Source organism: Rhinatrema bivittatum, chromosome 9 (genome assembly GCF_901001135.1).
Source record: "Rhinatrema bivittatum chromosome 9, aRhiBiv1.1, whole genome shotgun sequence".
Taxonomy (NCBI): domain Eukaryota; kingdom Metazoa; phylum Chordata; class Amphibia; order Gymnophiona; family Rhinatrematidae; genus Rhinatrema; species Rhinatrema bivittatum.
In genome coordinates this window covers 249,706,889-249,728,907 of record NC_042623.1, presented here as the reverse complement: position 1 = coordinate 249,728,907, position 22,019 = coordinate 249,706,889, and the positions used below count along the sequence as shown (strand labels likewise).

Below are 22,019 nucleotides of genomic sequence, written 5' to 3'. Positions count from 1 at the left end.
TGGCCTGAAAACACTGTTTCCTTCATGGCCACTTATAGGAAGTGTTAAGAACAGAGGGTCATCTTTGGTTTTAATGGTAGGTCTGGATTGGGCAAGAAGACCATGGAACCCAGATCTGATGTGGAGCAACCTCTAAGGCTGCTGATTGACAAGGGCCTGACTTTCACGGGAGACCCAGCTCAATTCTTGCTGCTTTGGTCACTGAAAGGGTTTGTTTTTGTAAGAGTAGTACATTGACCTCAGTAATGTTGAGTACTAGGAAATGGTCCATGTCTGAAGCAAAGGTACAAATTTGGAGGAGATTTTGATGCCTGGTTGTCAATGCCAAGTTGAACACCAGTGATCATCGGACAGTATAGTTCTAACATAGTGGCCAAGGCAGAGAGAAATAGCACAAAGATCAAAGCCCTGGATTTTAAAAATTCTAGTATTAGTAAAATAGGAAAGCACCTTAAATAGCAGCTGGCAGGGTGGGAGGAGAGGTGGAATAGAACAGTGGGCTAAACTAAAAAGAGCTATAGTAAGGGCAAAAGATCTGTCAGGACAGTAAATAAGAAAATAAACAAGACGGAGATCCAAGATGGCGTCCTAAGGAGAGGTCACAGTGAAGTGAGCTCCGTACTACTAGAAATTTTACAGCGTTTACCATGCCTCATACTAAGAGAAAGGGGCGAATACGTCAGGAAACCTCTGTACCTGAAGTAATGACCCCCTCTCAATCCAAGATATCGAGCTTCTTCACTCCGAATATTGTTTTGACTCCGGGAGAGAGGTCCGCGGGGGTGCTGGGCGAGGGACGCGCTGACTCACCCCAGGACACACAGACATCTTTGAGCCCCGAAGCGCCCGAGAAGCCTTCCCCTCCAGCCCACAGCCACAATCCAGATCCGGGTTGGGTTAACTCTCAGCGGGAAGCAGAGAGAGAGCCCGCCACAGAGGGGGAGAGAGGAATGGCGGCTGCGTGTGCATTGACGGACAGCAGCAGCGAGGTGGTAAGGAGCCGTCAAGATCAAAGGGCCAAAATGGAGTCGCTCGCCGACCTGGGATTGACTGCTGCCCATATAGATCTAATGGAGGAAGAGGACTCGACAAGCGAAACCCTCAGGGTTTCAGAAGTTTGCCGAGGGGATAAGGTAGGCACAATCCCCATTCAAAAACTGATTAAACCAAGAGAGATAACATTGGAAACGGTTTGGAGCGCTTTAATAACACTGGAAAAACCAATTGCAATGTTAACACAGGCATTAGTAAATCAAGAAGCTATTAAAAAGATAGAACCATGTGTAATTCAGCATGAAGTTAAAATAAAAGAAATGGATAAAAAAATTTCTGTTCTTCAAGAAACTCAGATAAACTTGGTTAAATCTGATTCAATAATGACTCGAAAGATAGAAAACATGGAAAATACCCAAAGATACTTAAATTTAAGAATTTTAAATTTTCCCCAAGTAAGATTGATCTCCCTGAGGGATCAATTTAAAAAGTATCTTACAGAGACTTTACTAGTGCCAGTTGAAGCTGCTCCCCCATTGCAAATATTTTCTACGTTGCCAATAAGAATCCGAATAATCCATCCTTGAATGATGGCGACAATCTAACAGCATTTCTTGAAACATCCTCGGAGGAGCAGGTCGAGTTCCGTGGAACTGTCTCTGTAACATTTGTTTTTCCAACAGAGAAATGGTGTTAAAGTTATTTCTGAGAAACAGGGAGAAAGAGTTCTACGGACAAAAGATTTGGATCTTCCCGGACATTACCAAGGCGACGCAAATCAGGAGGGAAAAAATGTTAGAGATGCGCCAGGAAGCAAAGTCTATGGGGGCCAGAGTTACGATCAGATATCCTTGCAAATGTATTCTAATATGGAATAATGCTCGCTATGTCTTTTTTGAACCAGATCCAATGCGTGTGTTCCTTGACAGTCATAAGACGGAGGGAGTGCCGCCTGAAAACATCTCGAGCCAGAGTAGTAACATAATGCCTCCTTAATTACTTATATTCCTTAATATTGCTTGTTTATGTCCCATAAATCTTGGATCTTCCAGTATTCCGCTTAATATTTAAATATGATAGAGGAATTAAGATAGGAACAAATGCTGTATAATTTGTTTCCTAAATGTTTTCTTTTCTTTTCTTAATGATTGTCTTAGGAGAATTGATAATTTAAATGCTAATTTGTTTCTGTATATCATATGGAAAAATTAATAAAGAATTAAAAAAAAAAGAAAATAAACAAGTATGGTTGATTTTTAGAGGTAGCTGAAAAAGTAAAGACAAAGATTAACATCTAAAAAGTGAAAAGGATCTCTCCATTTTCATCTTAGATATACTTCCCTGTGTTTTAAGAAGTTAGGATGGCAAAAGTGCAAGTAGAGCCAATACAACTTTTCTCAAGTATGTAAAAGGAGAGAGACAAGAAGTGGAATTATAAGGCTGCAGATGAGACAGTATGGAAATGGTAAAGGAAAAGCAGAAATATTAAATGCATGTATGTTCAGTGAACACTGGATGAGGACTGCTAATGGATAACAATGGAACATGTAGGTGTGGAGTAGATACTTTCCTCTAAATAGTTTAGTATTTGTGCCAAGAGCTTCTGACAGGTCTGCTGAAGGATCTATTCCACAGGACTACACCCATCACCAATGATTGGGCTGTATTGGCGAAGGTTATGTTTGGTGTCTCCTTCATAAAAGTGGTAATAGAGGTTAGAAACTACAGACTGGGTTACCTGAGCTCAGTAGTGGGAAAACTTAATGGAAATCTAGTGAAGGAAAAAGGAAGGTATCTAGAATCAAGCACATTGCAGTATCCAAGGCAGCATGGTTTTATCAGCGGGTCAACAAATCTGATTTCTTTGGGTGACTAGAGAATTAGATCATGTGCATGACTGGATGTAGTTTGCTTGATTTCTACTATTCAGTATCTGAGGCTCATTAAACCAAATATCCTAGGGATTTGTCCCAAGTTGATGGGCTGAATTTAACTGATTGGCGATAGAACGCAGATGGTAGTGATAAACTGAATTCACGCAAAGGTGAGAAGTAAATAATGGAGCACCTTGGACCAGTCTTTGAGCAGGTTCTATTAAACATTTTTGCACTAATTGTGTAGAGGTTAGAAGGAAATGTTAGCCTCTCTTTGGATACCACAATAAGTGGATCGGTGCGCAGAACACGCTTCAAAAATGAAAATACGATAACTGTGTGCTGCATTAACATAGTTGCACATAATCAATGGGTTTTCAGTCACTTAAAGAACCATATTTTAATTAAAAAAAAATCTTTGAGCATTCTGATTAAATCAGTGGTCCAGAAATGAACTGGTGGACTCAGTTCTCAAAATAAGTTTACATGTGAAATTTCAGTCCCCCTTCTCTTTTTGGATGAGACACAGATGTGCAAAAGAGTGGACCTTTCTGAGGGAATAGATAGAATGAGAAGTGATCTAAATTTGAGAAGTAGATGATTGCTTGGTAGTAAAGATTCAATTCACAAGTGCAGTGTCTTGTATTTGGGGGAACAAAAATCCAAGGGAGCAGTCTACAGGAGGTGAGGCTGATCATGGATGAGGAGAGAGCCCAAATCTCAGGGTATAGATAAGTTAACAGCCATCCAGAGAGGATACTAAAATGGAGGGTCTGCACCAAAAGCCATGTGAGATGTGTTAAGAACCCAAATATGTATACCCTAGAAGAAAAGGGGAAGCATGTTGACCTTATTTAAATATCTGAAAGTATTGGTGCACAAGAAGTGAATACTTTTCACTGGAATAAGTTATAGAACCTAGAGTCATGATATAAAGCCTCCAAGGAGATAGACTGAGAAGTAATGTATAAAAACCCTTTTTTCACAAGAAGGGTGGTGAATGCCCTCCTGGAGGAAGTTAGACTAAAAAGGTAACTGAATTAATAAAAGTGAGAAATACACACAGAGATCTCTGGTAGCAAAACAATGGAAACGAAGTGATGGGCACAACCCAAAACATTGTGCTTCTAATAAGGCAGTTACAGCCCAAAAGCAGCATTGGCAATACCTTGTACTTCCTAGAAGGCATGCGGGTAACCTGTATAGAGCAGCATTTACAATCTTAAATGGCAAAGAAGTAATTAAACTGAGTCTTTAGAAAAGCTGATGGACCTGTATGGCGACGACATGAATAAGCCCAGATTTTGAGCATGGGGGAGGTTGAATTTAAATATTGAGTACCTCCTAGCAGAGATGGAAGCCATCACTGTAGCAGATACTTAGCCTACTTGGGAAGATAGGGAGTGGTAGGAAGAGGGGGAAAGCCATTAAAAGATGTGGAATGATGGCGGGAGTATTGGCTTGCATATTGGAATGTATATGTGCATCTGTCCAAGTGCATGAAAATCAAATTTGCAGACTAGATGGGCCATTTTGATCTTTATCTGACGTGTAGCTCCTTTTGCACAGGCTCTCAAATTTTTATCGGATCTATGAATGTCATTCCTTTTTATATAATCTCTTATCATTGAGGGATTTACATGTTTATCTTGGATTATCCCATGTCATTTTGGGTTTTGCCCCAGCCATATTTGTCAAGACCTTGATAACTAGTTTAGATGAAAGCATTGGTTTTTTACCCTAATGTACAGAGGCTCTCCACATTTGAGTGGAGCATCTTTAATGTTCTGTGTTTAACCAATACTTCTTTTTTCATTGTTACTCTTGTTCTTGAACCAGGGTTTTTCTTAAAACCTAATCTGAGCCTGATTGCTAGAGTATTGGCTCATGCTTTAAAAAAGAGAAAAAAGTCCACCAATGGAATCTTGCACAACCTTTAGATCCTGTTTTTATAAGAATCCCTGCTTTAATTGCTGGCAATGTCTCTCGTGATTTTCTTCAGTCTTGGTAATTGCTAATCTTTAATTGTTCCAACTGTAATCATTGATTTTTTGCAATCCACTTGCCTTGCTTTTTGCCAGCTGCACGTTTTCTCCAAACCTAGCTCAAAAAGAGGTTTGCAGCAAACCAAGCACATGGTTTAAAACAGTTCTACATCAGAACATTCTGGAAGCTTCAGTGGTTAAGGACTTCCATTTTCAGTTTATCTGCACCCCTGAGATTAGCTTGGAGTGGGGGTACAATAAAATACAATCAGGCCGGTACAGTACGCTCCAACAGAGCGCACTGTTAGCCGGCATTTGGATGCGCGTTTTTGACGTGCTAGCTTTACCCCTTATTCAGAAATGGGTAATAGCGCGTCCAAAATGTGCATCCAACCCCTCCCCCTCCCCGAACCTAATAGCGCCTGCAACATGCAGATGCATGTTGATGGCCCTATTAGGTATTCTCGCACGATTCAGTAAGTAAAATGTGCAGCCAAGCCGCACATTTTACTTTCAGAAATTAGCGCCTACCAAAGGTAGGCGCTAATTTCTCCGGGCACCAGGAAAGTGCACAGAAAAGCAGTAAAAACTGCTTTTCTGTGCATCCTCTGACTTAATATCATGGCGATATTAAGTCGGAGGTCCCGAAAGTTTAAAAAAGTAAAAAAAAAAAATAAATTTGAAATAGGCCCGTGGCTCGCGGGTTGAAAACCGGACGCTCAATTTTGCCGGCGTCAGGTTTCTGAACCCATGGCTGTCAGCGGCTCGATAACCGATGCTGGCAAAATTGAGCGTCGGCTGTCAAACCCGCTGACAGCCGCCACTCCTGTCCAAAAAGAGGCGGTAGGGACATGCTAGTGTCCCTAACGTCTTTTTACCGCCGGGCCTAATTTAAATACATTTATTTACTGAATCGCGCACACAGGAGAGTGGCCTGTGCTTGCGCCGGGGAAGTGGGCACTAGCCCGCTATCCCGCGATTCTACTGTATCGGCCAGAATGTAAGTAACAGTCGGGCCGATACAGTAAAGTCCGCGGGAGAGCTCTCCCGGCACGCGCACAGGCCACTCTCCTGTGTGCGCGATTCAGTATGCAAATTAAGCCCGGCGGTAAAAACAGGTAGGAGGCGCTAGGGACACTAGCGCGTCCCTAGCGCCTCCTTTTGGACCGGAGCGGCGGCTGTCAGCGGGCTCGAGAACTGACACCGCCAAAATTGAGCGTCCGGTCATGTCTGACCTCTCTGGGGTGGGTCATCAACTTTCCCAAGAGCAAGCTTCAACCCTCGCAGACACTGGAATTCCTGGGGGTGCGATTCGACACTCGAGTAGGCAGGGTATTTCTTCCGGAGGACTGATTGCTCAAACTCACGGGCCAAGTGCGTAATTTTCTTTCTTGCCCTGCCAACAGCCTGGGATTATCTACAGATTCTGGGGTCCATGGCCTCCACTATCAATCTGATCCCCTAGGCTTTTGCGCATATGCGTCCATTACAGAAAGCCTTGCTATCCCGCTGAAACCGGTATCGGAATGGTTTCAGACGCCCCTGCCGCTCTGAGTCTACCGTCGCAGAACTACAGTGGTGGCTATCGCCTGCCCATCTTCAGAAGGGGATGTCTCTTCTGACATCGCAGTGGATCGTGGTAACAACGGACGCCAGCCTCTCCGGCTGGGGAGCTGTATGCCAGACCCAGTCTGCTCAGGGGTATTGGTCTCCAACCCAATCTCGCTGGCACATCAATAGACTGGAAGCTCGAGCGGTCCGACTGGCTCTCAAGGCCTTCCTTCCCCCTACTCCTCCACAAGGCGGTGCGGGTCCTGTCGGACAATTCCACCTCTGTAGCCTACATCAATCGACAAGGGGGCACCAGGAGTCGCCTAGTCGCTCTGGAAGCCAGCAGGCTCTTCTCTTGGGCGGACGTCACCTAGTGTGCTTAGCGGCATCCCATATTGCGGGGAAGGAGAACGTTTAAGCGGATTTCCTCAGTCGCCAGAGGTTAGACCCAGGCGAGTGGGAATTGTCAGATGCAGTGATGAACCTGATCATCCGCAGGTGGCGTCCCCCTCACTTGGATCTGATGGCCACCATGACCAATGCGAAAGCTCCTCTGTTCTTCAGCCGCAGATGGGAACAATCTAGCCACGGACGGTTCCCTACGTCTATCATCTTTCCCATCTTCTTCGGCAGGGTCCCGTATTTTTCAATCAGGCGGATCGCTTCTGTCTAGCGGCCTGGCTTTTGAATGGCGGAGATTGAGAAAAGGGATATAAGGAAGAAGTTATATCCACTCTATTGCGGACCAGGAAGCAGACTACCTCGCTTATGTCAGAGTATGGAAGGTTTTTGAAAATGTGTGTGTCGCCTCTGGTATCTCGGCTCGTAAGGCTCTAGTTTCCCATGTCCTTTCCTTTCTCCAGAACTGTCTCGTCAAGGGGTTGTCGTTCAGTTCTTTGTGAGTGCAGGTCTCCGCTCTCGGTTCCCTCTTAGGCACAATTGACTGTTATTCAGTGGTGGCTGACCCGGATGTCATCTGTTTCCTCAAGGGAGCCAAGCACTTGAATCCTCCGGACCGGGTTACTTATCCCTTGTGGAGTCTTCTTGGTTCACCGGGCTCTCTGTGAAGAGAGCCCGGGCTACACTCAAGGATTTGACTCTCAAAACAGTCTTCTTTGTGTCCATTTGTTCAGCCAGAAGAATCTCAGAGCTCCAAGCATTGTCATGCAGAGAGCCTTTTCTACGTTTCTCGGATTCAGGGGTATCCCTTAAGACGGTACCCTCTTTCTTGCCAAAGGTCTTGTCGTCTTTTCATGTCAATCAGTCCGTGGAACTTCCGGCTTTTTCTTAGTCAGTAGCAAATACAGCTGGGAGTGATCTGCAGCGCCTTGATGTGAAAAGGGTCTTGCTGCGTTACCTTCAGGTTACAAATGAGTTCTGGGTCTCTAACCACTTGTTTGTTCTGTGAAGTGGGCCAAATAAAGGTAACAAGGCTTCCAAGGCTACTATTGCGCGTTGGCTAAAGGAGGCCATTGCGTTGGCTTACATCTGTAAGGGTCGACCTGTGCCAGAAGGCTTAAAAGCTCATTCCTTACAGTCTCAGGCTACTTCTTGGGTGGAGAGTCAATCGGTCTCTCTGCAGGAAATAGGTAGGGCAGCTACTTGGAAATCCCTGCATACATTTGTTCGTCATTACCGTCTGGATGTGCAGGCTCCAGTTTTTGGCTCCTTCGGGCAACAGGTTCTTCGAACGGGACTATAAAAACATAAGAAAATGCCATACTGGGTCAGACCAAGGGTCAATCAAGCCCAGCATCCTGTTTCCAACAGTGGCCAATCCAGGCCATAAGAACCTGGCAAGGACCCAAAAACTAAGTCTATTCCATGTTACTGTTGCTAATGGCAGTGGCTATTCTCTAAGTGAACTTAATAGCAGGTAATGGACTTCTCCAAGAACTTATCCAATCCTTTTTTTAAACACAGCTATACTAACTGCACTAACCACTATCTTAGTCCCACCCTGTTTAGGGAAGCAGTCCACAGTCTGGACTGATCCGGGTACGTACAGGGAAAGGAAAATTGGTTCTTATCTGCTAATTTTCTTTCCTGTAGTACCACAAATCAGGCCAGACACCCGCCCGTACTAGATCTGATATGTCCACTCGAATGTTCTGTCTTTTTCTACAGGTTTTTTCAATTATCTGATTTGTTGTCTACTATTACTAAAGACCACTGGAAGCATCTAACAGATGAAAATAAAATTGTATGCAAGAGTGTTTTTATTCATACAGAATCCTTTCAATTCACTTATTCAATTTGTTAGTTTGAAGTACTTTATACTGAAGGGGTGTAGGGTAGGCTCTAACCTGATATATAGGATACCTTCACAGTTTTGGTCTGTCTCCACCTGCTGGACAGGAGGCTCAACCCACTGTCTGGACTGATCCGTGGTACTACAGGAATGAAAATTAGCAGGTAAGAACCAATTTTCCTATTCAAAATGCTAAAATATAATGTAAGTGTTTGGAAAAGTTGACAAGCCAGCAATAAAACTGCAAGAGGGAGAAAAAAGTTATAGGCAAGTTGATACTTTTGAGGAATGTTGATCCTGCTGTTTCAAGAGAATTCTTCAAACTGTAATTGAGCAGAAAACCTGGAAAGCTCCCATATGTTGAATCCACATCAATATTTGAAGGATCAGTAGAAGTATTGAGTGCTTAATGAGCCACATATTATGGCTTCTGTCTCTTATTACATCAATATAACAGGACATTTCATTCATATATTCTGTAGAAGACTACTTATTAAAGAAATGTTTTTTTTCTTCCCTTCCTTTTATAGATAACCCGTTCTAATTCTACCTTCAGCATTAGTGGACCTGCCAGACATGCTAGTGTTCAGCGCTCAAACTCCCTTGATGGGAGTTCCTCAAGCCCTAGGTCTCGGCCTACCCTTTGCCCAGGTTCCCCAAGTACTCCATCATTGCATCCTTTCAAAGGAATGCATATCCTTTCTAGCCCTAAAAAATTAACACCCAATAGCCAACTGCTGTCCAGACCACCTGCAATCTCTGTCACTGCTGCTTCTGAACACATGGGAGAAATTGAGCAGGGCACAGATAGCCCCGCCAGCAAGGAAAAGGAAACCTGTTCCTAATATCCTCATTGTCAGAAGTGAGATTTTCTTTTTGGTTTCACTTATAATATGGGCTGGACTAATAGATGTGGTGGCTTAAAAAAATTCACAACTGAAGTTTTTATTGCATGGTTACATACCTCACATTAATAGTTATATCTTAATGTCTTGTTTTAATTGTAGATCTTTCTTTCCAAGCTATCTGAGCAGATGACTTGTGTAATTATGTAGAACTGATAAGTATTGAGGGGTTTGAATTCTATAGTAGGTCTAGATATTTTTTTCAAACTTAGATTCATAAAAGCTGAAATGGTTTTTTCTTAGAAAAAAACACAGGCCACTTCTAAGTGCATCTGTACAGAAATGGTGGTAGTTGCCAGCAAGTCTTGGCTGATTTGAGAGAGCAATTCAAGTATTTTTTTTAAATTCTTTTGAGTAAGTACAAATCACTTTTGATTCTGGTTTTATTTTCTGTTCATTATTTTAGTCTCCAGCCATTCAACACTTCATGTTGCTGCTTTTTCTAGATGGCCTTAAATGGGATTCCCAAAGCACTTTGAAAAATGTTTTATTTGAACTTGCATTAACTTTTTTCTGTTTTTGTATTTGTCCTGTGCTTTTTACAGCCAGATAAATTGCAGTGCACTTTGACTTGCTTAGGTTAAGTAACAAGCAGATAATGTCTCTGGGTAGTGTAAATTCTTCCATTGGCTTGAATGGGAATAGAAGATAAGACTCCTTTTTAAGGAAGGGTTCATTTGAAACATATCCCAGAAGGGGATTGTTTGCGTTTAGTACCTATAGAGTAAAACAGCTTGATCTTGAGGGGGGAGAAAATGCCTACACATCTGAATTACATGGCATGGGTTTTAAAGGGGGTGTGTATCTGATTAGTCTTAATTTACAATTGGTTGAGCATTTCTCAAATTCAGACTTTGCACCTTTTTTCTTTTGGTCTGGCAATTGTATGTTGTACAAACTTGTGTAAAATGCAAAACTGATTTAGTTTGGAAACGGTGCAGTAGATAATCCATAGATTGAATTGTAGCACATGTAGTGGAAAATAAAATAACTTGTGTACATGGTGTCTACTTGTAAAATTACTGATCGGTATCAATGGGTATTTCTAACTTTTGCATGGTGATCACAAATATTAATGCCAATATGGAAAGACTGAACAATTGCCTAAAAGTGGTTAGTATGTAATGACATTAGGTATGCAAGCTGAATAGGAGTTAAGGATTTTATTTAAAAAATTGATAAGCTAGGGTCAGGTCAAAATATATGTAAATACAATGTACACTTGTGTAGCAATTTTTATTCAGATTATAGAAAAATATTGGTACAATTCACATAAGTATCTAAAATTCTAAAGAGAAAAAAAATAAATACCTGAACTTAAGACAAAACAGAGCAAAAAAAAAAGAAAAGCCAAGCAACGGGAGGAAGATAAAGAACACATTTTCTCCTGACTCTTAAATTGTTTGGTGTCCAAGTTTTCTAAACATATTTCCATCCGTGAGCAAAAAATGTTTTAAACACATCGATCTTCCTCAATTCCTATCCAGTTTATCCAAATAATTTTAAAGAGAAGCTTGGAAAGAATTGATCTATATGAGGTTACTATTGCACATGGGCATAAGAATACAAATATGAGAATATGCATGTTAAAAGGGTAAAGCACTGCAGTATAAGCTTAAATAAGAATTCAAATATGGCAGAGTTCATGGACTAGGTGTTAGAGGTGATGGTGATGGGAATGAATCGTTGTATCCAAAGGATAAAATTGAAGCGCAATCTACTTTTAGCAAATTATAGTCACCATAAAACAATTGGGCCCTGCAATTTTACAGCTTTTTTTTTTTTAGATAGGCCGATTAAGTTTTGAAAATCTTTTCTAGAAACTGGTATTTTAATAACCTTTTCGAAAGTTTGACTGATTTTTTTTTTTTGTTTGTTTTTGTTTCTTACAGGGTGTCCCATCTCCTTCGCTGGTCAGCCTTCCATCCATGTTTGAAAGGAAGTACCATACCTTCTGTCGATCTACAACCCACTTGATATGAAGATTGTTTTACTTCCAAAAGAAACTAAGATATTTGAAGGACAATTATTGAAAAGTGATGGTGCTTGGTACCCTAGATGGTACTCACTGGTTGCACTTAACTAAGAAGTTGAGGATTGATACCAAGCTCAAAGTGTTTAATCTTTTTCTAGTACTAATAGATTTTTCTAGTTCTACTAGAAAAGTGAAAGATTTAATTGGAAGTATTTTTTTGCAAAAGTCAGCTTTTCTGATTCCAACAGCATACTGTAAAATGTAATATTTCTCTAATGCTTACATTTTTTTTAACAGTGTTAAATTCTGACACAGTATCAGTTACAGGTTTAGCATGCTAAATGTAACCACTGCAGTCATTTAATCCTAATCATACAGTTTTGAGTATTATAAAAAATTAATTGGATCAGTGATCCTTTGATGTAAAGTCTATCTTTAATTTATGATCCATGTGATTTTTATTAACCAAGTTATTTTGTGCAACTCCTTCCAGGGGTTACATGCAACTTGCAGAAACAAAGGTTCATTTCTTTTGGCCTGTTTCTAAACAGTGTGTAATGCTCTTTGTGTACAAAATATCAACATATATTATACTGACCTGGGATCTGGAGAAAATACTCTGCATTGAATTTATTCAGGATTTTTTTTCTCTTGCATAATGCTGCTGTTTTATGTAGTTACCTGCAGGTGTGATCAAAATGCTGCAGTTCATCTTGTGAAAAACAATAAAACTGTTGGACAAATCACATTCTTGATATGGTAGAAAGTGATCACTGATCATGATATTTATGGCTTTCATTTTATGCAGGCAAGATGTCAAGGTTGCTTTTTTTTTTTTTTTTTTTTTTATAGAAGCAAAAATACAGCCTTTATTGCAGTTCAAGTAAGAACTTAATTGTGTATCTGATTACAATGTCCATTTATAATATTTGTGCGTGCTTACTTAGCATGCAGCTTCCCAATGTCTGCTGTATCTTTCAAACACTACGAATGTTCTTGGTTTATAGTTGACTTTTTTTCATGATTGTTTTCTACTTTTATTCTTTTTCAGTGTATTTGTGATGTTAGTCCACATCTTAATTTCTGCACTTTGTCATAGTTTACATTTTTTTTGTTGGATTATAGTTTTTAATTTGTCCCCTTCTACAAGATAATTGTTTTTGTAATGGAAAAATGCATTCTTTCAGAAAATATGTAAAATTGCTTTGTTTCTACATTTTTAAATGGTTTGTACTCCATAAATTTATGTAAATAAACTGTTAAAGTCAACTTTTTCCTCTTCCTGCCTAAAACAAGTTGCCTATCCAGTTCATTACTGCTTTTAATCAGGATAATTCAAGCAGTACATGTACAAAGCTACATAATTTAAAATCATTTCTATTCTGCCTTTATTCAGAATATTCAAGGTGGATTATAGTGCAGACATTCACAAAAATATAAACTGCAAATATTAAAATCAGATGGTGACAAATATTAAAACAATTCCATTTATAAAGTTTAAAAACTGAGAACTTTGTCAGGCATATAATACAAATAACATCAAACAATAGTTTAAAAAAATATCAACACTCTAGAGCAGAGCTTTCCAAAGTGTGTGTTGGGACACATTAGTGTGTCGCCTGTAGTGTGGAGGTGTGTCGCCCGGTCCACAGGGCCGGCGGAAGCAGGGAACTATAGCAGGAAGATCGGCGGGCAGTGGTGGAGCTTACATCACCACGGCCCGAAGAAAAGGGTCACGTTCACTCCTCTTCCTTCCTGCCTGTGCAGCCCTGGAAGAAAAACATTGCCGGAGCCGCGTGGGCAGGAAGGAGGAGGAGCATCTGCTGCGTACAGAAGAAGAGCAGCATTAATGGGCCGTTGCGGATCCCACGTCGCGACGGCCCGAGAAGAGGAGGAAACCCGATAGCAGGGCCGCTGTGGATCCTACGTCGCGGCAGCCCGAGAAGAGGAGGAAACCCGATAGCAGGGCCGCTGCAGATCCCATGTCACGGCCAGGGAAGATCAGGGCCTCTGAAGAGCCCATCCTTCGGCAACCCGTGCAGAGGGACAGCATGTGCCAGTGAGAGCCTGTGCTTGAGCAAGAGAGCATGTAGGAGTGAGAGAGCCTGTGTGTGTGAGAGTGAGACAGCATGTGCACGAGAGAGACAGTATGTATGTATGAGAGAGGCATGTGAGAGCTGTGGATGTGTGAGATTGCATGTGAGTGAGAGCCTGTGTGTGTGAGAATGTGTGAGATAGCGTGTGAGAATGAGAACCTGATTGTGTGTTTGAGGGAAGACAGATGGAGAGAAAAGAAATAGAAAAAAAGACCCTGTAAAAGGAATTGGCAAAGAAACAGGAAAGGTGGAAAAAAAGCCTGTGACCAACCGATTAGAAAACTAAGATCAGACAGCAAAGGTAAAAAAAAAAATTACTTTTTAGTGATTGGTACATGTAATCTTTGAGAATGTGCAAGAGTAGCACTTTCTCTATGCCGATCTCACAATGTACGAGATCAGCATGGAGGAAGTGGAAGCCTGCAAATATTTATTATGAGATAGGTTATGTTGTGAAACATTTTATTTATGTATATATTTAAGGAAACATACATAAATTGTTGAAATACATTTTGTTCGTTTAACCTTTAACTTCTGGTTTGCTGGTAGACTGAATTACTGTGCCACGAAATTGTTTGTCTAAAAAGTGTGTCACCAACATGAAAAGTTTGGAAAGCTCTGCTCTAGAGAGACGACACAAGAGCACAACTTGTGGCAGTTGGAAAGAGCAAATAAAAATAAAGCATGTAAGAAAGCAAGCCAGCCACACATTGTTTATAAACAGAACCAGAAAGACAACATTAGAGTCAACAGTCAAACGGCCTGACAAAATTCAGGAAAAAGGCAGATTCTTGGACATTTAAAGTACTTGGGTTCAGAGCAAATATTATTTTTTTATTTAAGGTTTTTTTTATACCGGCATTCATGAAAAAATTCACATCATGTCGGTTTACATAAACAGGGGTGCGATGAATACAACAACGAACATAAATAAACGTGATGAAGAGATGCAGTTACAATTAACAAGGGCTGTTGAACTGGGGTGGAGGAATTAAAGAGAGATAGAAGAGGTAAATTATATACAGATATATTCAGTGCATTCAACAGAACGGGGCTTTTATGACTCAAGGATGAGTAACCTGTCTCTTTTAATCTTATTGCAGTGGGAGGGGGAATAAATAACAGTTCTTGCTGAGAGAACAGTGCTGTCTGGGGAACAGGGAGCCAACAGTGGAGAGAGAGAGTGGGAGACCTCTCCAGATTAGCTTGAAAACCAGGCATAATATTTTGAATTACAGTACAAAGACTTGATGGTAGACTTCATCGCTGACCCCCCCCCCCCCCCCCAAGTTACTGTGAAGCTAGCAGGAGTCACCCTGCAGTAACATTCATCTTCCTTCTCTCTCCTTCCACCACCCCACCCTCACTCCAAAAGACAAAACAACATTTAAATGTCTTGTGGTAGGATGCTATATATAATCAAAATGCATCCTTGATGTACCTGACAAACCCCCCCCCCCCCCCCCCCGACAATAGATTTAACTATAAATATCCTGTAACAATTCAGCTAAGCCATGGGGCTGGCAATTCTTTTTGTGGTTTATTTGAACCTTTTGGTTCTGTATTCATATAAAGGTTTATTCTTTACTGCAAATCTACTATGAGAAATTTGGGATCCATAACATGGTTAGTAAGCCTAGACTATCTGTACTGGTATCTCGTTAAATAGTACTTAGACTTGTCTGCAATCATGTACTGTGAATGAAATAAGAATGAAAAAACCATATAATTTGCACTGTAACTAGCATGGTAGTATCCAGTTCAATACTTACTTTCTATTCTAAAGGTGAATGGTATTTGTTTTGAGAAGGGAGGGGTTTTTAACCTGCTAGTTCTTCCTTTCTACTCTTCTATCTCAATTGTAACCATTGCTGGGTTTCTGGCATCATGATTCATAATCCATTGAGGATTTTTGCCCTGTTTTAATTGGAGATGAGCTTCGTTGTTCTGGGTCGGGTTTCAGTTCGGGCGCTTCGTGGGAAAACTCGTTTTCCCACGGATCGTTTTTAGCCAAAAACGAAGCTGGAGCCCAACCCAAACCCGGAAAAACGAATAAAAAACCCCGAATCGGGGGAAAAACCCACCCCAACCCTTCAATTTAAGTTTCTTACAAACCCCCCCCCCCCAACCATCCCGATCCCTCCAAGACTTACTAAAAGCCCTGGTGGTCCAGCGGGGTCCTGCGAGCGATCTCTCCCTTCGGGCTGTCGGGCTTGCTACGAATCAAAATGGCGCCAATGGCCCTTTGCCCTTGTGCTCCTACCATGTGACAGGGGCTGACTAATGGCACCGGTAGCCCCTGTGACATATTAAGGGCAAAGGCTATCGGTGCCATTTTGAATACTGGCAGCCGATGGCCCGTGCAGGAGATCACTCCTAGACCTCCGCTGGACCACCAGGGACTTTTGGCAAGTCTTGGGGGGGGGTTCAGGACTTACTAAAAGCCCTGGTGGTCCAGTGGGGTCCTCCGTGCCGTCGGGCCTGCTACAAATTAGGCAATTTCGTTGACCACATCCTTCCAGTTGATAGTAAACTGCTGTCTCTAGCTTACATACGAATATGGAGACTATTCGAAGCCTGGTGTGAGGACCACGAGATCCTTCCACGGACAGTCAAAATCCCCATGATTCTGGAATTTCTGCAGGATGGCTTGAAGAAGAGGTTGTCTCATCTCTCTCAAGGTTCAGGTGACCGCGCTGGCCTGCTTCAGAGCCAAAGTGGACGGCATCAGTCTATCAACCCATCCAGATGTTTCCCGCTTCCTGAGAGGGGTGAAACAAATTTCACCACCCTTAAAGTGGCCAGTTCCCCTATGGAATTTCAATCTAGTACTACACTTCCTAGCGGGAGCTTCCTTCAGACCTACTCGCGGTCTGTCACTACGGCTACTGACCTTGAAGACTGCATTCCTAGTGGCAATATGTTCAGCCCGTCGCATGTCCGAGCTTCAAGCCCCATCCTCGAGAACCGTTCCTCAGGTTCACATCTGGATCCAAACTATGCACGGCCCCCTCTTTTCTTCCGAAGGTGGTTTCTCAATTTCATCTCAACCAGACCATATCTCTACCATCTCCAGGCTAACATAAGGACACGGAAGACTCACGCCATCTTCCCTACCTAAATGTCGGCAGACTCCTAGTCCGATACCTGGAAAGATCGAAATCCAGAGGAAAGACGGACCACCTATTCGTCCTTCACAGTGGGAATAAACAAGGGGAAGCGGCCTCGCAGGCAACCATAGCCTGCTGGATCAAAGAAGTAATCAAGGCGGCCTATGTAGAGGCAGGGAAACCTCCACTTCTACAACTCAAGGCCCATTCTACAAGGGCCCGGGCAGTGTCCTGGGCAGAAACAAAGATGCTGTCACCCGGCGAGGTCTGTCGAGCGGCGATGTGGTCCTCCATACATACCTTCTCAGGTTCTACCACCTGGATGTTCAGGCCCGAGAGGACACATCATTTGTAAGGGCAGTACTAAGTGGGCCATGGGCAGCCTCCCACCTGGTTCAGGAGTAGCTTTTGTACATTCCATTGGTCCTGAGTCCGTCTGCTACACGCTAGGAAATGGAGAAATTACTTACCTGATAACTTCATTTAATTTAGTGTAGACAGATGGACTCAGCATCCCGCCCATGGCTGCCCCAAATTCAGGAAACATCGGGTGACAATCCCCGAGAGCAAGACAAGCACCGGTAAACCAGGTATTCCCTAGTTCAAGACACCCATAGTTGCTGGGTGTCTGTGTTTTTCGTTTGAGTGCACAGGCGGTCTCCAATTTGGAAATCAGTTGAACCAGTCCTAGTTAATCAAGTTAGCCAAGTTATTCCTAACACACACGTATCCACAATTGCTTTTCGAGGATAATACAGAAGAGCTAATCTTCCTGTACGGGTATATATAGGCTGACGTCAGCTTGAAATCTGACTCAGTCTCCCAACTGCTATCAGGAGTACACTATACCCATTGGTCCTGAGTCCATCTGTCTACACTAAGGAAAACAAAATTATCAGGTAAGTAATTTCTCCGTTATGGGCTCTAAATCCAGTTGAAGTGTTGCTCTTGAGACTAGAGAAGTAGCTGTATTTCTGTTCCTTGACTTGTCTGATTTCCTTGATTGCAGAATAGATCATGCAACATTCTTTCCTATTTTTGTTCTTGGAAGTAGTGGGGTGTTAAAGTATATTTTCTGGGATGGGAGAGAGTATTTATTGGTTTTAGTTCTGATTTACATAATCTTCTAAACTTTGAGATGTATTGGTTGATAAAATGATTTCATGTTAACATACAGTTTTGTACATAAACTATATACTTGTGTCAAATTTTTGTTGTATTCTATTTTATGTAAGTTGAGTTGTTTCATTTTTGTTTCTAGTATTTCCTGCCTTTTGCTGATCAGTGACTTTTTAAGCATTTGACTCTTTCAGGTAGTACAGCTCTTATATTCAGGATACTAAAGATGATTTTATCCTTTGAATACATTTTACAGAAGAGAATGTATGGGAAGAGCTAGGAAAACAGTGGACAAGGCCATGGGGCTGGATGAGGTACATCCCAGGATACTATGGGAACTCAAAGTGCTTGGAAGGTCTACTGAAAGACCTATTCAATAAATCCGTGGAAACGGTAGTGGTGCCATGAGACTGGAGAAGAGCGGTTGTAGTCTTGTTTCATAAGAGTGGTAGCAGAGAGGAGGCTGGAAACTATAGGCCTCACCTCAGTGGTAGGAAAATTAATGGAGACTCTACTGAAAGCAAGCATACTGAACAGTCTATAAACTGGTAAGTTGCTGGACCCGAGGCAGCATGGATCCAGCAGGGGAAGGTCATGTCAGACAAATCTGATATATTGGGTTAACAGAGAACTGGATTGAGAGAGAGAACACTCAATGTGATCCACTTGGATTTCTGCAAGCTTTTGATTATGCTCCTGTGTTAGGAGGCTTGTGAATAAAATGAGAAACTTGGGATTGAATGCCAAGGTGGTGGTGTGGATTACAAACTGGTTGACTGAAAGCATGTAATAGGAAATGGAACCTGTTCTAAAACAAACATGCGAAGTGGAGTGCCACAGGGATTGGTATTGGGACTGTTCTGTTCAATATCTTTGTGAGTGACATTGTGGAAGGGATAGAAGGTAAAGTTTGTCTATATGCAGATGATATTACGGTCTGAAGCAGAGCAGACATGCCTGAAGGAGTAGAGAGAATGAAAAGTGATTTAAGAAAGCTGAGTGGTCAAAGATTTGGCAGCTGCAATTCAGTGCCAAGAAGTGCAGAGTCATGTATTTGGGATACAGTAATCCAAAAGAGCTGAATGTGTTGGGGGGGGGGGGGAGGGCAAAGACTGTTCATGGACCAAGAGAGGGATCTTGGGCTAATAGTGTCTAGTGATCCGAAGATGGCGAAGCAAAATAGCTAAAGCCAGAAGAATGCTGGGCTGCATTGAGAGAGGAGTAACCAGTAAGAAAAGATAATGCCCTTGTACAGGTCCTTGGTGAGGCCTCACCTGGAGTACTATGTTCAGTTCTGTAACCCTGATCTCAAACGAGATAAGATAGGATAGAGGTGATCCAGAGAAGGATGAAGGGTCTGTATCAGGAAAACTTTTGAGGAGAGGTGGAAGGATCTAAATATGTATATCCTGGAAGAGAGGAGGTGCAGGAGTGATATGATACGGACCTTCAGATATTTGAAAGGCTCTAATGATGCGAAAACATCAAACCTTTTCTGTTGGAAAGAAATCAGTAGAACCAGGGATCATGAAATGAAACTCCAGGGAGGACAGCTCAGAACCAAAGTCAGGAAATATTTCCCTATAGAGAAGGATGGGTAGATGCCTGGAATGGCCTTCTGGAGGAGTTGAGTGAAGACAAAACAGAATGAAAGGGGGGCATAGAATAAATACTGTGGATTCCTAAATGATAGAAATGAAGCAGAGTGCATGGGGGTAACTTGCTGGGCAACAGGGTAGTGACTGCTGTTGAAGCAGAGAGCAAAATTGGAGTTGTCTTGATGGAACTCCAGTTTTGCTCTCTGCTTCAATGGCAGGGGGGGAAAAGGGGAATTGGATTCAGATAGCAACTGAGGGCCCTGAATTTTATGGTCTGTGGAACAGATGAGGGTAGTAATTGCTACTCTGTGCATGTTAACCCCCATGCTTAACAGAAGGATTACTACCCTTAACCAATAAGCCATGATACTTTTGATGCAACTACAGTATCTCGCTCCTCTTTAGAGAGGGGAAGGTGGGAAAGAAGAATTGGATTGAGACAACCAACATGATTCTTGACTATTTTACAGTCTGGAGTACTGATGCACAGACATAAGGGGGAAAAAAACACAGGACTGCTTCTACAGCCAAGCCCATAAGCAAAGCACATCAAGCAGCACTGTTTGAATGTTCAAGAAGGCTCATCACCCACTAAAAATGTTGCTAGCAGTAAATTTTTATGGTTATCATAAGGCTTGGAGATAACTGCATGGAGCAGCAGTTGCTACCCTTAAGAGAAACAAGGAGGTAATCTGCATGGGGCGGCAGATGCTACCATAAGCTTGCTGAGTAACTGGATGGATCATTTGGTCCTTTTCTGCCATCATTTCTGTTACTATGTATTTTCTGAGGATTGTTGAGCACAGCAAAAGGCAGATATTGTTTCAAAACAAAGAGTAGCAGTCATCCAATGTTGCTAGTACCGTGTTTCCCCGAAAATAAGACAGTGGTAGCAAAAATTAATATAAGACAAAGATGCACTAGGCCTTATTTTCAGGGGATGTCTTATTTTTCCATGAAGAAGAATTCACATATATTGTTGAACAAAAAATGAACATTTATTAAATTCTGAATAGTTGTCTGGTTATGCTGGTTTGTGATGACAACTAACTGTGAATCCTGCAGGGTAAAACAATCACAGCTGCATGCTCTGGTGTTCTGTGCGACGGGCATGCTCCCAAATAAAAACTTGGCTAGGTCTTACTTTCGGGGGAGGTCTTATATTTAGCAATTCAGCAAAACCTCTACTAGGTCTTATTTTCGGGGAAACAGGGTAGTACAGAAAGCAGGGCTGCTTGATTAGTGTGCAGCATGAAAAGTTCTTCTGCCACAGTTCTGGCAGCCTCAGCATGATACTTTCCTGAGCCTTTCTGGATTCTGTTATACAATGCACCCAATCTCTGCAGCAACCAAGCAGAAATGCATGCACTGCCTCCATTATATACCAATGTCCTCGATCTTTTTTCATTTTAAATAAATTCATTATTTCTCCATAATCTATGATCAAACGTAATATGATGCAAAATACATAGACTCCACTTGCTGTATTTCCAAACTTTCAAAGTTCAAGGAGAAATGCTGTGAAATCACACAGTAGTAACTCAAGTGTGGTGACTCAGAGGTTACAACTGACAAGAGGGCTGATGGCACAATGACTAGATACCAGTGTTTGGTCATATTGCCTGCCTTATGGGTCACAATTATCAAGACTCTTTCAAGTGGACATCTAATGTTACAAGCCTTTTTCCCAGAGATTTAATAAATGTAAGAATTTAGATACTAGAAAGACATTTCAGGTGCCAATAGCTAAAAATTCAAAGACAATCAGTGTTAGAGAGTCTTAAAATGTTGCAAGACCTCCAGATAGATCAGGGTAACCAATATAGGCAAGTTAATGTCAAATGTACGCGGATTTCATGAGTACTTATGACTATCCTGAAAACAAGCCCTGTTTTATGGGGTTGAGGACCTGATTTGAGAACTACTGTTCAATGCCCAACAAGAAGTTAAAATTCTAGATGGTTTTGTACTTTTAACTCAAGATATGAGCTTTTTGGATCAGTGTTCATGTTGCGTGCCATATGAGTACTTGGCTAAGTAAAGTTGGATCTAGCTACTACCTGGATAGAGGAGTATCAATAGCTGGCCAGTTGGGGAAACTAATGATCCACAACTAACCAGTTTAAACTGCATATGCAAAATGATTGATGCATCCATTTGAATTTGATATTAAATATCTGATATTTCATTAATTGATCAGTACTTTAGCAGTTAATACAAATGTGCAATAACACACAGTCACATCTGCCAATCACCAGGCAGCTTTAATTCAGATGCTTGTACATTTGTTTCATAAAACAGCATAGTTACATAAAAGATGTCTTTCAAGTCATTTTTTCCTTGATTGTGACTAAATAGAAATAGATTTTTACTCTTGTGTTCTTATGGGGCGAAAAGGATTTCCCTTTATAAATATTTGCAAGTGGATTTTTGTAGGTATGCAAATTTTCAAGATACAGCATTAAGAATACAAATGTATTCATAAATATTCAAATATTGTATCTTACTTCAATAGCAAGTGATTTGACTGTATTGAATGAATTCTAACCTCTTACTTTCTGC

At 41.6% G+C, this 22,019-nt stretch overlaps 1 protein-coding gene across 9 annotated transcripts in view; it reads left to right on the top strand.

Annotated features, from left to right (window-relative positions):
- ECT2 (epithelial cell transforming 2) overlaps positions 1-12,797 on the top strand; it is a 199,443-nt gene extending 186,646 nt beyond the window's left edge. For 6 of the 9 annotated variants that reach the window (XM_029616751.1, XM_029616756.1, XM_029616752.1 and 3 more), the window contains 2 exons: positions 9,185-9,516; positions 11,452-12,797. In XM_029616751.1, the coding sequence (XP_029472611.1) occupies positions 9,185-9,499 (315 nt within the window). In that variant the 3' untranslated portion in view covers positions 9,500-9,516; positions 11,452-12,797. The remainder of the gene's footprint in view (positions 1-9,184; positions 9,517-11,451) is intronic. The other 3 variants (XM_029616758.1, XM_029616757.1, XM_029616755.1) reach the window with 1 other exon arrangement.
- The last annotated feature ends 9,222 nt before the right edge of the window (positions 12,798-22,019 follow it).